The 14,261-nt window shown below is 42.7% G+C and overlaps 1 protein-coding gene across 1 annotated transcript in view; it reads right to left on the reverse strand.

Annotated features, from left to right (window-relative positions):
• The window catches only part of LOC106604189 (protocadherin Fat 2), a 75,647-nt gene extending 62,481 nt beyond the window's left edge, over nucleotides 1-13,166 (reverse strand). The window contains exons 1-2 of the mRNA XM_014198621.2: nucleotides 12,965-13,166; nucleotides 252-3,560 (exon numbers count right to left, since the gene is read on the reverse strand). Coding sequence (XP_014054096.2) covers nucleotides 252-3,543 — 3,292 coding nt within the window. The 5' untranslated portion in view covers nucleotides 3,544-3,560; nucleotides 12,965-13,166. The remainder of the gene's footprint in view (nucleotides 1-251; nucleotides 3,561-12,964) is intronic.
• Between the last annotated feature and the right edge of the window lie 1,095 nt (nucleotides 13,167-14,261).

A 14,261-nucleotide genomic window follows, 5' to 3' on the forward strand; every position in this document is an offset into this window, starting at 1 on the left:
AGCCTCAGGTTATTTTAACATTGCACATCCATTTTCCTTTTTTTCTTTTTACCAAAGTCTTTATCAACTGTCATCCCACTTCTCATCTACTGTAACAGCAACACATTCATGCTAAAGAAAATTATATCAAAAAGGGGGAATTTTTACTGTTATCACACACAAACACAAACACACACACACACACAAACACAAAAACACACACAAAAACACACACAAACACACACACACACAAAACACAGACACACATTTACCTGTTTCCTCATCGATCGTGAAAACTCCCAGGCCAGATCCATCGTGAATGTGATACCTGACGACTCCGTCTTTCCCCAGGTCCCTATCTGCTGCTGTCAGCGTGAACACTGAGGTTCCCACAGGAGCGTCCTCCATCACTGAGGCCTCATAGACAAACATGGAGAAGACCGGCTTATTCAGGTTCTCATTCACATCCAGGACCTCCACCTCGATGAAACAGGAGGAGGAGAGTGACCAAGGAAGACCATGGTCAATTGCTTGAACCGTCAGGTTGTAAGACTGTCTCCTCTCGAAGTCCAGTTCTTTCTCAAGGGTTAGAGATCCCGTCGACGCGTCCAGAAAAAAGGCCCCGTTCTCACTGTTCTTCAGGTTGTAGCTGATCTGTCCAGCGCTGCGCAGGTCTAAGTCGTAGCTCTCGACCCACAGTAGCACTGTCCCCAAGGGAAAGTCCTCAGGGACTTTGATGTTGTAGATCTTGGGGACGAACTTGGGAGGATTGTCGTTGATGTCCTCCAACACAACCACCAGATCGGTCAAAGAGAAGAGCTGTGGGTCTTTTTTAGACTGATCTCTAGCCTCTACCTTCAGGTCATGTCTGGGAAAGGCTTCTCTGTCTAAACGACCAGACACCTTCACTTTTCCAGTGAGTTCATTGATCTCGAACAGATTGGTTAGCGTTAGCATCGAATATAGGATGTTTCCATTGCCCTCAGAGTCTAAATCTGTTGCGTGCACTTGGAATATCGTTGTGTCAACCTCTGTGTTCTCTGGGATGTGCACGACATACCTGGATTGGTTGAATACTGGTCGGTTGTCGTTAACATCCAATAGATTCACAGCAAGAAATTTCCATGCAGAGGTTTGTGGGCTTCCTAAATCATAGACAGTTATGTTCAAAATGTAGAACTCTTTGGTTTCTCGGTCTAAAGGACACACAAGCTGAAGCTCCCCAGACCAAATACCAATGGAGAAACACCCGTCTTCATTTCCACTTGAGATGGCGTACACAAGCTTGCTGTTGAATCCGGTGTCATTATCTGAAGCCTTGAAGTGAAGGATAGTAGAATTTAAAGGGAAGTCCTCTCTGATGTCAATAGTACTCGGGATGCCAGAGTTAAACTGAGGAGAGTGGCGGTTGATGATATGAACGTCCGAGAAGGATTCCTCATTCTGGATAGTCAACACTGGCTTTATGGATTCTATCAGTTTGTCTGTGAGCCGTTTGAAAATCCCAGTCTCCTGACAACTGACTGTGGCTTCAATGCTCTGGTTGAAAACAGTAACAGTAACAACAGAGGGATCGGAGTTATGTTTACCGTCGGTTGCTGTGATTCTGAGTCTGAACGAAGGTAATTCACTCTCTATCGAAACTGTGGGTATCTGTCTGATCAGTGTAATGACTCCTGATACAGCGTGGATGTCAAACAGTTGTTGGTCATTCCCTGACTCGATCACATATCTGAGCTGTTGTAGTTCATCCAGGTCAACAGCAGACAGCTCTGCGATTGGCTCTCCCACTGCTAAATCTACAGGTATGGTGGCATTGCATCCCACCTGCTCAAACAGAGGGGTGTTGTCGTTGACGTTGCTCATGGTGATCGTCACAGCGCATTCAGAAACATGACTGAAGGGACTGCCGCTGTCCGAAGCCCACACTCTGAGATGATACCACCTCTTCATCAACTCATAGTCCAGATCCTCAGATGTAGAGATCACTCCACTGATTGGGTCTATTGTGAATGGGGAAGGAGCTGAGTTGGCTATGGCATAGGTCACGAAGCCATTTCGACCCCTGTCCACGTCTATTGCAGAGACTGTTAGAACGCTGCTGCCTATAGGTACGTTCTCTGGTAGTGTGGCTTGGTATGAGGGCTTGGTGAACATGGGGGGGTTGTCATTTTCGTCAGTTATCTCAACGACTATATGAGTCTTGGCTTCACCGTGATTCGCTATCACATCGAATTCATAACGAGACTTTTTCTCAAATTCAAAGGACTCAGAGGTAACAAGTATGCCTGTTTTGGGGTTAATCTTAAATTTGGAGCTATCAGAGTTACTTTTAATGTGGTATGTAACATTCAAATGTGCTGGACTCACACTAACTCTGATCACATGTGTTTTTGGTGGTGAAAACTCACTTAGTGTGAGAATGTAAATGTCTTCCAGAAAGCGAAACAGGCTTTGTTTATACGGAGGGATATGGATTTCTGAAACTGGAGAAACTAAAGGTGGACTGCTCTTGTCTTTAGCTTGGAGGGAGAGGTTAAATCCAAATGGGCTCTGAGACCAGTTCACCCACTTGGTGGAGACCACTTGGAATCCATTGCGTTGCAGGCTGGATGGAATAATCTCAAAATACCTCTGTGGATCCCCACCAACAATACTAACGGACTCAACTGGCTTTACACCCGACTCTATACGGACATCAATAGTTATCTTCTCATCTTCGTCCTTCTGAGCTAGGACAACTGAGAGAGGTTTGATGATGTGGGAGGTTGAAGAGACCTTTTCTATGGTCACTGTAACCCTGGCCACATTGCCAAACTTATGAACCCCAGATATCTTCTTGGTCCTGTCCTCGGCTAATACAGTGAGATCGTATGTTTCTGCTCGGCTGTGGTTCAGTCTCTTGACGAGGCTGATGGCGCCTGAGAAAGGATCAACGGCGAACGGATGGGCTCTACTCGTAAAGGAGTAATAGAACTCAGCGTTGCAGCCAATATCCGCGTCCGTCGCACTGACCCTGACCACGCTGGACTTCAACGGAGCGTCTTCCCTGATGACTACGTTGTACGAGGCTGGGTAGAAGAGCGGTTTCAGATCATTGGTATCAAGCACCTGAACCAATACCTTGGTCCTGGCCTGGATGCCGTAAGTGATTTCAGTGGCTTCAATGGTGAGAGTATAGCTGTCTCTTACTTCCCTGTTTAGTGATGCAGAAATACTGCTTCGCGTTTTGATTCGCAGGATGCAGAAATCCCCTACTCTGACCTCCTCCGCTTTGAATAGGCCGTCGTCGTCTCCAGAGACGAGTTTGAACTTGATGTCCCAGAAAGGATCGGTCACTACGATGCCCATCTTGATGGGACTCTCCACAGCAGTCCTGGGGGCTGAGTTCTCATTAATGGTGGCATTGTAGAGATGATAGGTGAACCTCATGGGAGAGCTGTCCTTTCCAAGCTCCTTTCCCAAGCGCCAATTGTGGTACTCGTTACTTGCTACTAGGTTTAGAAAGACTGCTACCACTAAGAGTAGTGTACTTGTGTCTGTTGTAACCATCTTCACTGTCATCAGCAGGATCCTCAGCGCTGAGAGAGAGAGAGAGAGAGAGAGAGAGAGAGAGAGAGAGAGAAAAAGAGGGACAGTTTTAGTTCATATGCCAGGAACAAATATACATATTTTTTATTTATTTTTATTTTATCAATGCAGTATATAGTTCAATAACTCATGTATAAGTACATACATAATACAGCTCTTTGACCAGATTGTGAACATATCAGTCATTTCCCTAGTACCTGTTCCTGTCTGAACAATACAATGTGAGCGTTAAACACCCAATGACACAGCACCACACTGAAAGCCTTCTGTGAGGAATTTGTCTCCTGTTCTAACATGCCTTGACCAAAGCAAAGCAATACATTGTTCGAAGACAAGAAACAGCCTCAGAGCAGCATTAGACAGGTGGTGCCTTTCTCCCCCATGTCAATATTCTTTTCTCTTGAGTGCAACAACTGATAATTAAATCATCATAATAAAGCATTTGTCAACATGTGTTAATAAAACAGGATTTGTTGCATGATGACAGGTATAAAACAGGATTTGTTATGTGATGACAGGTATAAAACAGGATTTTTTACGTGACGACAGGTATAAAACAGGGTTTGTTGCATGATGACAGGTATAAAACAGGATTTGTTACGTGGTGACAGGCATAAAACAGGATTTGTTACGTGATGACAGGCATAAAACAGGATTTGTTACGTGATGACAGGCATAAAACAGGATTTGTTACGTGATGACAGGCATAAAACAGGATTTGTTATGTGGTGACAGGTATAAAACAGGATTTGTTATGTGGTGACAGGCCTAAAACAGGATTTGTTATGTGGTGACAGGTATAAAACAGGATTTGTTATGTGGTGACAGGTATAAAAACAGGATTTGTTACGTGATGACAGGCATAAAACAGGATTTGTTACGTGATGACAAGCATAAAACAGGATTTGTTATGTGGTGACAGGTATAAAACAGGATTTGTTATGTGGTGACAGGCATAAAACAGGATTTGTTATGTGGTGACAGGTATAAAACAGGATTTGTTATGTGGTGACAGGCATAAAACAGGATTTGTTATGTGGTGACAGGTATAAAACAGGATTTGTTATGTGGTGACAGGTATAAAATAGGATTTGTTATGTGGTGACAGGTATAAAACAGGATTTGTTATGTGGTGACAGGTATAAAACAGGATTTGTTACGTGATGACAGGCATAAAACAGGATTTGTTACGTGATGACAGGCGTAAAACAGGATTTGTTATGTGGTGACAGGTATAAAACAGGATTTGTTATGTGGTGACAGGTATAAAACAGGATTTGTTATGTGGTGACAGGCATAAAACAGGATTTGTTATGTGGTGACAGGTATAAAACAGGATTTGTTATGTGGTGACAGGTATAAAATAGGATTTGTTATGTGGTGACAGGTATAAAACAGGATTTGTTATGTGGTGACAGGTATAAAACAGGATTTGTTATGTGGTGACAGGTATAAAATAGGATTTGTTATGTGGTGACAGGTATAAAACAGGATTTGTTATGTGGTGACAGGTATAAAACAGGATTTGTTATGTGGTGACAGGTATAAAACAGGATTTGTTATGTGGTGACAGGCATAAAACAGGATTTGTTATGTGGTGACAGGTATAAAACAGGATTTGTTATGTGGTGACAGGCATAAAACAGGAATTGTTATGTGGTGACAGGTATAAAACAGGATTTGTTATGTGGTTACAGGTATAAAACAGGATTTGTTATGTGGTGACAGGTATAAAACAGGGTTTGTTATGTGGTGACAGGTATAAAACAGGATTTGTTATGTGGTGACAGGTATAAAACAGGATTTGTTGCATGGTGACAGGTATAAAACAGGATTTGTTATGTGGTGACAGGTTTTAAACAGGATTTCTACGTGGTGACAGGTATAAAATAGGATTTGTTATGTGGTGACAGGTATAAAACAGGATTTGTTATGTGGTGACAGGTATAAAACAGGATTTGTTACGTGATGACAGGTATTAAACAGGATTTGGTGGGTTGTCACCACTTTTATCTAAATGTAAATATTGTGACTGTTCGTCTCTGTTCTGAGCTGTCTTCTGCTCAGCGTAGGCTGTTCAGACGTTAACCTTTTACTCCTAAATGTAAACAACTTTAAAGTTCAAAAATTCATAAGACTGATAGTGGAATATATACAGTACGGACACTTTTCTCTACTGGATAACAATAAGTTATACATTTGCCAATAAAAACGAAGACTTCAAATATTCAAATTAGTAGGATTATATCCACAACTCTAAATAAATCAAAGGTTAAGTTCTTAAGGTTAAATGTTCTCGTTCTTAATGCTGTATCTGGCTACAATAAAGACTCCAGTATTCCTGCATGGTGATTTTACCTTCTCTCGGCACTTTGAATGACCAGAGTTGACGTTTATCAGCTCCATGACTGTTACCTTTTCATTTCTCTAACATCTGAAGATTACCGGAGATGTCAGAGAGATCTGGAGTGAGAGGAACGCTTAAGCTGTTCCTTGAAAACTTACATACCTCTCACTCTTTTACTGTAGCTATGAACAAATGATTGTTTATATAACTAACCTTTCACTTCATAGAGTGTCAACCAGTGGAGGCTCCTCAGAGGAGGAAGGAGAGGACCATCCTCCTTAGTGAATGTCATAAAAATAGTGAAACATTTAAAACATGTTTAGATAAAATCTATACTAAATATATACACGTCACCAAATAACAGAATAAAACACCGTTTTGCAATGAAGGTCTGCAGTAGCACTCTGTAGGGTAGCACCATGGTGTAGCCTGAGGACATCTAGTTTCTGTCCTCCTCTGGTAACACTGACTTCAATACAAAAGCTAAGAGACTCATAGTTCTCACCCCCTTCCATATACATATACTGTAATTATGACAACTTCCGGAGGACATCCTCCAATGTATCAGAGCTCTTGCAGCATGAACTGACATGTTGTCCACCTAATCAAAGGATCAGGGCCTGGTTGCATAAAACACCGTAAGTACATTTTCCCCTTATCTTTTCCCTTAATGTTTCCTTAACTTTAATTCAGTTGCACAAAACATTTGAAGGTGAATTTCCCCCTTAAATGAAGTGAACAAGTTCAGGGTGCCCATGAGGTCCCTTAAGTGCTTCAGTTTGGATATCAATGTAAACAACATTTGTAAAGGTGAATGTTGCTTTCTTCTATGCTGGTTTTAAAAGTAAAACATCCACCAGCAAGCTAGCTAAACAATGGAAGGTGCACAGTCCGTGGCTACAAAGCTAGCTAGCTGTCTACTCTGTAAGTTAGCTTGACGTGCTAGAAAGTAATCGAAACTAGTTGAGAAAAAAGTAACTAAAATAAACATGTTTTAATATCTTCTGAATCAATTTGTTTCTTCTGTCTAGAATGTAGAAGTTATATTTTTCTATCTCTAAATAAATGTGATCTCTGACAAGAAGTTCATTCAGTGAACCAGGTTGTCTCTATGGTAACCAGAGACTCTTTCTGCTTATATGCTTTCAAACTACCCTAAAACATGACCTACATAAGAAAATGTGTGAGGGGCTCTGTGCAACACCCTTAAAACATTCCCTTAGGTAACGGGACATTTTTCCTTATTATAAACTGGGTGGTTTGAGCCCTGAATGCTGATTGGCTGACAGCCGTGGTATATCAGATCGTATACCACGGGTAGGAGAAAAACATTTATTTTTACTGCTCTAATTACGTTTATAATCACTGACTGCCTGATTATAAATGTAGATACTTTTATCTCTTATTCTTATCCGTATTTTTTTTAACTGCACTGTCGGTTAGGGGCTCGTAAGTAAGTATTTCACTGTGGTCAAAAGTAGTGCGCTATGTAGGGAACAGGAGTTTAACCATTTAATTTCCAGATGTTGTGGTTAAAAGGAAATGTTTGTCTTATAAACAGCTGGCTGGCAGTGCTGTGCTGCTCGGAGGGTAAGATCCTCAGGCAGTCAGATAACTGAGGTCTGTCTGATGTTAGCTGTGGGATGTTCACCTGTTCATGTTCCTGTGTGTTCCTGCCTGTCTTCCTCCTGTGTGTGTGTGTTCCTGTCTGTCCTCCTCCTCCTCATTCAACCCCCGCAGTCATGAGCTGTAGGTACACGCTCAGCCATGCTGCTCAGAACAGCTCACATTTCACAGATCACATTTCAACATCACTTGTAAAGGTATTTATTTGGGGCAAAGTTGGCAGCATTTTTTAGCGATGATTTATACCTGCTCATTGATCTCTCCCTCTCTCTTTTTCCCTCTCTCTTACTCTCTCTCTCGCACCCTCCCTCTATCTCTCTCTCTCCTCTCTCCCTCTCTCTTTTTCCCTCTCTCTTTCTCTCTCACCCCCTCCATCTCTCTCGCTCTCTCTCTCGCCCCCTCCCTCTAACTCTCTCTCTCGCCTCTCTTTCCCCTCTCTCTCTCTCTCTCTCTCTCTCTCTCTCTCTCTCGCTCTGTCTCTCTCTCTCTCCCTCTGTTTTACTATTTTTCTCTGTGAAATGTTATATTGCCTTAGGGCTCTATTCAATCCGTATTGTGGCTGTTCAGCGCTAAAGCGAAAATTAAAATGTGAAGGCAGTGTTCACATGTTGTCGGAGACTGCACTCACAGTAAACGCTGCATATGTCGGCTCAATCAGAAATGACCTTTGAATTTCTATTGTGCAATCTGTAACGCTTCAGCCATACAGATTGAAAAGAGCCCTAAATTAAGTGTGCAAAGCACAGGATAAAACTAATCTGTGAGGTCTAATCTGTGAGGTCTAATCTGTGAGGTCTAATCTGTGAGATCTAATCTGTGAGGTCTAATCTGTGAGATCTAAACTGTGAGATCCAATCTGTGAGGTCTAATCTGTGAGATCTAAACTGTGAGATCCAATCTGTGAGGTCTAATCTGTGGGATCTAAACTGTGAGATCCAATCTGTGAGGTCTAATCTGTGGGATCTATTCGGTGAGCCCTTGATTTTTTTTCACACTAAAATTACTGGTGTAAACATTTACATTTACATTTAAGTCATTTAGCAGACGCTCTTATCCAGAGCGACTTACAAAATGGTGCATTCACCTTATGATATCCAGTGGAACAACCACTTTACAATAGTGCATCTAAATCTTTTAAGGGGGGGGGTTAGAAGGATTACTTTATCCTATCCTAGGTATTCCTTAAAGAGGTGGGGTTTCAGGTGTCTCCGGAAGGTGGTGATTGACTCCGCTGTCCTGGCGTCGTGAGGGAGCTTGTTCCACCATTGGGGTGCCAGAGCAGCGAACAGTTTTGACTGGGCTGAGCGGGAACTGTGCTTCCTCAGAGGTAGGGGGGCCAGCAGGCCAGTGGTGGATGAACGCAGTGGCCTTGTTTGGGTGTAGGGCCTGATCAGAGCCTGAAGGTATGGAGGTGCCGTTCCCTTCACAGCTCCGTAGGCAATCACCATGGTCTTGTAGCGGATGCGAGCTTCAACTGGAAGCCAGTGGAGAGAGCGGAGGAGCGGGGTGATTTATTTTGATAATTTGTCTACCAATCCTTGAGGGTTCCTTATTCCCCATTTACATAGTAGAGTTGATGTGAATCTCTCCCCACGATCATCACCAGGCCTTCTACAATCATCTTCATCATCAGGCCTTCTACAATCATCATCATCATCATCATCATCATCATCATCAGGCCTTCTACAATCATCATCATCATCAGGCCTTCTACAATCATCATCATCATCATCATCAGGCCTTCTACAATCATCATCATCATCACCAGGCCTTCTACAATCATCACCAGGCCTTCTACAATCCTCATCATCACCAGGCCTTCTACAATCATCATCATCATCATCATCATCATCATCATCATCATCACCAGGCCTTCTACAATCCTCATCATCACCAGGCCTTCTACAATCATCATCATCATCATCATCATCATCATCATCATCATCATCATCACCATCAGGCCTTCTATTATAAACATCAAGATGTGTGGTTAGAAACTAGCTATGAGTCAACATGTCTTCCCACCATCAGTCATGCAGGAAATAAATGAATACCTACATGCATGTTTCTGATGGAAATTCCACTGTGCATTTATGTACATACCTCTATTACAGCTTTGTACTGTGTCTGCCAGGCAACCAGGCTGCTTTGGAACTACATTCTGGCAATTATGAATTCCTTATCCTACTAAATCTTTTCTCAAGTATAACACTTAATGTGAAGTGTTGTTGATTATGGTTATTCTAGAACACAATAAGCACAGCTCACAGTATAATGTATTTCATTATTCAGTATATTGGCTCAACTTTATCAAATGGGGAAGTGGCCAAATGTTCAAACACAACCTATTTGTGGACTTAGAAAGTAGTTCAGCAGCAGTCAGCCTAAGTTATTCCATAGACCACTACTCTGAACAATGACCCTTTCTGGATCAGTGAGTTACCCCCACACCCAGTATCTCTGGACATCAGCCATTAGTTACATCTCCCACCCAGTATCTCTGGACTTCATCCATTAGTTACATCTCCCACCCAGTATCTCTGGACATCATCCGTTAGTTACATTTCCCACCCGGTATCTCTGGACATCATCCGTTAGTTACATCTCCCACCCAGTATCTCTGGACATCATCCGTTAGTTACATCTCCCACCCAGTATCTCTGGACATCATCCGTTAGTTACCTCTCCCACCCAGTATCTCTGGACATCATCCGTTAGTTACATCTCCCACCCAGTATCTCTGGACATCATCCGTTAGTTACATCTCCCACCCAGTATCTCTGGACATCATCCGTTAGTTACATCTCCCACCCGGTATCTCTGGACATCATCCGTTAGTTACATCTCCCACCCAGTATCTCTGGACATCATCCGTTAGTTACATCTCCCACCCAGTATCTCTGGACATCATCCGTTAGTTACCTCTCCCACCCAGTATCTCTGGACATCATCCGTTAGTTACATCTCCCACCCAGTATCTCTGGACATCATCCGTTAGTTACATCTCCCACCCGGTATCTCTGGATATCATCCGTTAGTTACATCTCCCACCCGGTATCTCTGGATATCATCCGTTAGTTACATCTCCCACCCAGTATCTCTGGACATCATCCGTTAGTTACATCTCCCACCCGGTATCTCTGGATATCATCCGTTAGTTACATCTCCCACCCGGTATCTCTGGACATCATCCGTTAGTTACATCTCCCACCCGGTATCTCTGGACATCATCCGTTAGTTACCTCTCCCACCCGGTATCTCTGGACATCATCCGTTAGTTACATCTCCCACCCGGTATCTCTGGATATCATCCGTTAGTTACCTCTCCCACCCAGTATCTCTGGACATCATCCGTTAGTTACATCTCCCACCCAGTATCTCTGGACATCATCCGTTAGTTACCTCTCCCACCCGGTATCTCTGGATATCATCCGTTAGTTACCTCTCCCACCCGGTATCTCTGGATATCATCCGTTAGTTACATCTCCCACCCAGTATCTCTGGACATCATCCGTTAGTTACCTCTCCCACCCGGTATCTCTGGATATCATCCGTTAGTTACCTCTCCCACCCGGTATCTCTGGATATCATCCGTTAGTTACATCTCCCACCCAGTATCTCTGGACATCATCCGTTAGTTACATCTCCCACCCAGTATCTCTGGACATCATCCGTTAGTTACATCTCCCACCCAGTATCTCTGGATATCATCCGTTAGTTACATCTCCCACCCAGTATCTCTGGACATCATCCGTTAGTTACCTCCCCACACCCTGTGCCACAGGCAGATCAATTAACTAAATGACTGGGAGTGGACCAGTCAAATCTCTTCAGTCTAATGTAGTGCGTCACACCTACACATACCTATCTATTGGTAAACCTCCCCTCGCTGTAACATCACTGTGAAGGTTATTCCAGGTTCAGGAATGTGATGTACAACAGGCACTCATCAACTCCTAGATCTTCAGAGCACCAAAAAAGCAGTCATTTGTTCAGGCATGCAGGAATATGAACGGGAGGTAAAATGGGAAGACAGGGAAGTCTCCGTAATGGAAATGGATGTGAGGGCTTCCAGGAGGTTATCTGATGGGCCATCCGTCTGTCATAGCTACTTAAATTAAAAAGTTCAGACCGTCAACTTCTCACAGATTATCACAGGTGGTACGGTGGTAGAGCGTGGTGTTTGCAATGCCAGGGTTGTGGGTTGGCTTCTCACAAGGGAACCAGTACGCATGTATTTCAAATCAAATCAAATCCAATTTTATTTGTCACATACACGTGGTTAGCAGATGTTAATGTGAGTGTAGCGAAATGCTTGTGCTTCTAGTTCCGACCGTGCAGTAATATCTAACAAGTAATTTCACAACAACTACCTTATACACACAAGTGTAAAGGAATGAATAAGAATATGTACATAAAAATATATGGATGAGTGTTGGCCGAGCGGCATAGGCAAGATGGTATAGAGTACAGTATATATTTATTTATTATGCACTCACGTTGCTCTGGATAAGAGTGACTGCTGAATGAGCGTCTGTTTAAATGTAAAGTACTAGAGTCAACACATCTCAGTGACAGAAACCAATTGATCCTACTGGGGACAAATTAAGCCACTCTTGGAAAGTTTTTTTCTTCAGTAAACAGGGGTCAACTAGGGTAGACAGAACGAGAAACAACTCAGCGACAACTTATGAACAAAGCAACTTTATATCGAGAGTACTTGAATAATGATTAATTTTTTTAATGAAATACTAGGGATTTCCTCCACGAGCAAGTTTAGCTCAATTCCATGCATATTTCACAGCAATTACGTATCTCCTGCACAATGTATACATACAAAACTACAGAAAACTGCTTATAGTGAAATGAAATAGTCCCAAATAGTGCACTAAATGCAAACTGTTACCACATTGTGACATACCCTAAGCCATGCCCAGACATGACGCCACTCAGGATCAACAGTACGTTCACAGTAAGTCACTTGGTAACACTTTGATGAATAATCCTTATTAACTGCATATACATGTTTAGAATAACTTTAGAATGCATTAAAAATCAATAAAACATGTTAGAAATTCTTATGATTTGTAAGACTTTAAGATTTGTAAGGCTGCTTAGAAATGTCAAAAACCTCAGTAGCTAAAGTTAAGCTAGCATCAGTCAACACTGACATGACAGAACAGAAACTTAACCAAGGTCCTCTGAGTTGACCCCTTCTAAAACAACCTGTAACTAGGCAAGTCAGTTAAGAACAACTTGTTATTTACAATGACGGCCTAGGAACAGTGGGTTAACTGCCTTGTTCAGGGGGAGAATGACAGATTTGTACCTTGTCAACTCTGGGATTCGATCTAGCAACCTTTGGGTTACTAATCCAACTCTCTAACCACTAGGCTACCTGCCGTTGTAGTGTTAACTTACCCAAGGTCCTCTGAGTTAAGCCCTTCTTTTTCTTTTCCTCTTATGCTTTAGGGATTTTACAGATCCAGCAAAACGAGAGTGACACGCACTGTTCTTCTTCCATCTCATGGGAATCCCAAAAACCACACATGCAATATTGTAAACTCCATCCGTGTCAGTAGCTAGCTAGTGTTACTCACTCCGTTCCACTCAGGAGCTTTGCAGTAGAGTACAAAGACACTCCTAGTACCCTGAGGAACTCCATGGTCCCCTCCCACTTCTCCCACCTACTCCTCCCTCACACACACACACACACATACACCACACACACACACACACACACACTTACACACCACACACACACACACCCACGGGTGCCTGTGCACAGATTGTGGGCTGTATTTTTTTCATGTTGGCCTGCTGGGCTGGGGCCAGAGAACAGCTCAGTACTCTCAGGGTGTGTATTGAAACACTTGTTGTTGGTGTGCCTGTCCTGTTTGGATAGTCTAACTCGCAGGTTTGGGAAATCAAATCCTGTCTTACTCTGGTCAGCTAATAGCCTAACCACCATCAAGCAACATTATGGACTAAATGTTAAAATGTTCAAATCCTGTTGCTGGTCAAAATAAGATCCCAATGAATTAAGTGTCATCAATAGTATTATATTTGATTCATTTAACCTTTACTTAACTAGGCAGTAGACGTGAATCTATCAAACACTGAGTGACATTTAGCAGGATCATTTATGACAGTATGGCAAAACATTAGCTCTCTGTGGGCTGTTGGGCTGTAGTGTTGTAGTGCTGCTGTAATGCTGTAGTGCTGTAGGGCTGTAGTGCTGTAGGGCTGTAGGGCTGTAGTGCTGTAGCGCTGTAGTGATGTAGCGCTGTAGCGCTGTAGCGATGTAGCGCTGTAGTGCTGTAGCGATGTAGTGCTGTAGTACTGTAGTGGTGTAGTGATGTAGTGATGTAGCGCTGTAGTGATGTAGCGCTGTAGTGCTACTGTAGTGCTGTAATACTGTAGTGCTGCTGTAGTGCTGTAATACTGTAGTGCTACTGTAGTGCTGTAGTGCTGTAATACTGTAGTGCTACTGTAGTGCTGTAATACTGTAGTGCTGTAATACTGTAGTGCTACTGTAGTGATGTAATACTGTAGTGCTGTAATACTGTAGTGCTACTGTAGTGCTGTAATACTGTAGTGCTGTAGTGCTGTAATGCTGTAGTGCTGTAATACTGTAGTACTGCTGTAGTGCTGTAATACTGTAGTGCTGTAGTGCTGTAATACTGTAGTGCTACTGTAGTGCTGTAATACTGTAGTG

This window comes from Salmo salar, chromosome ssa05 (assembly GCF_905237065.1).
Source record: "Salmo salar chromosome ssa05, Ssal_v3.1, whole genome shotgun sequence".
Classification (NCBI taxonomy): Eukaryota; Metazoa; Chordata; class Actinopteri; order Salmoniformes; family Salmonidae; genus Salmo; species Salmo salar.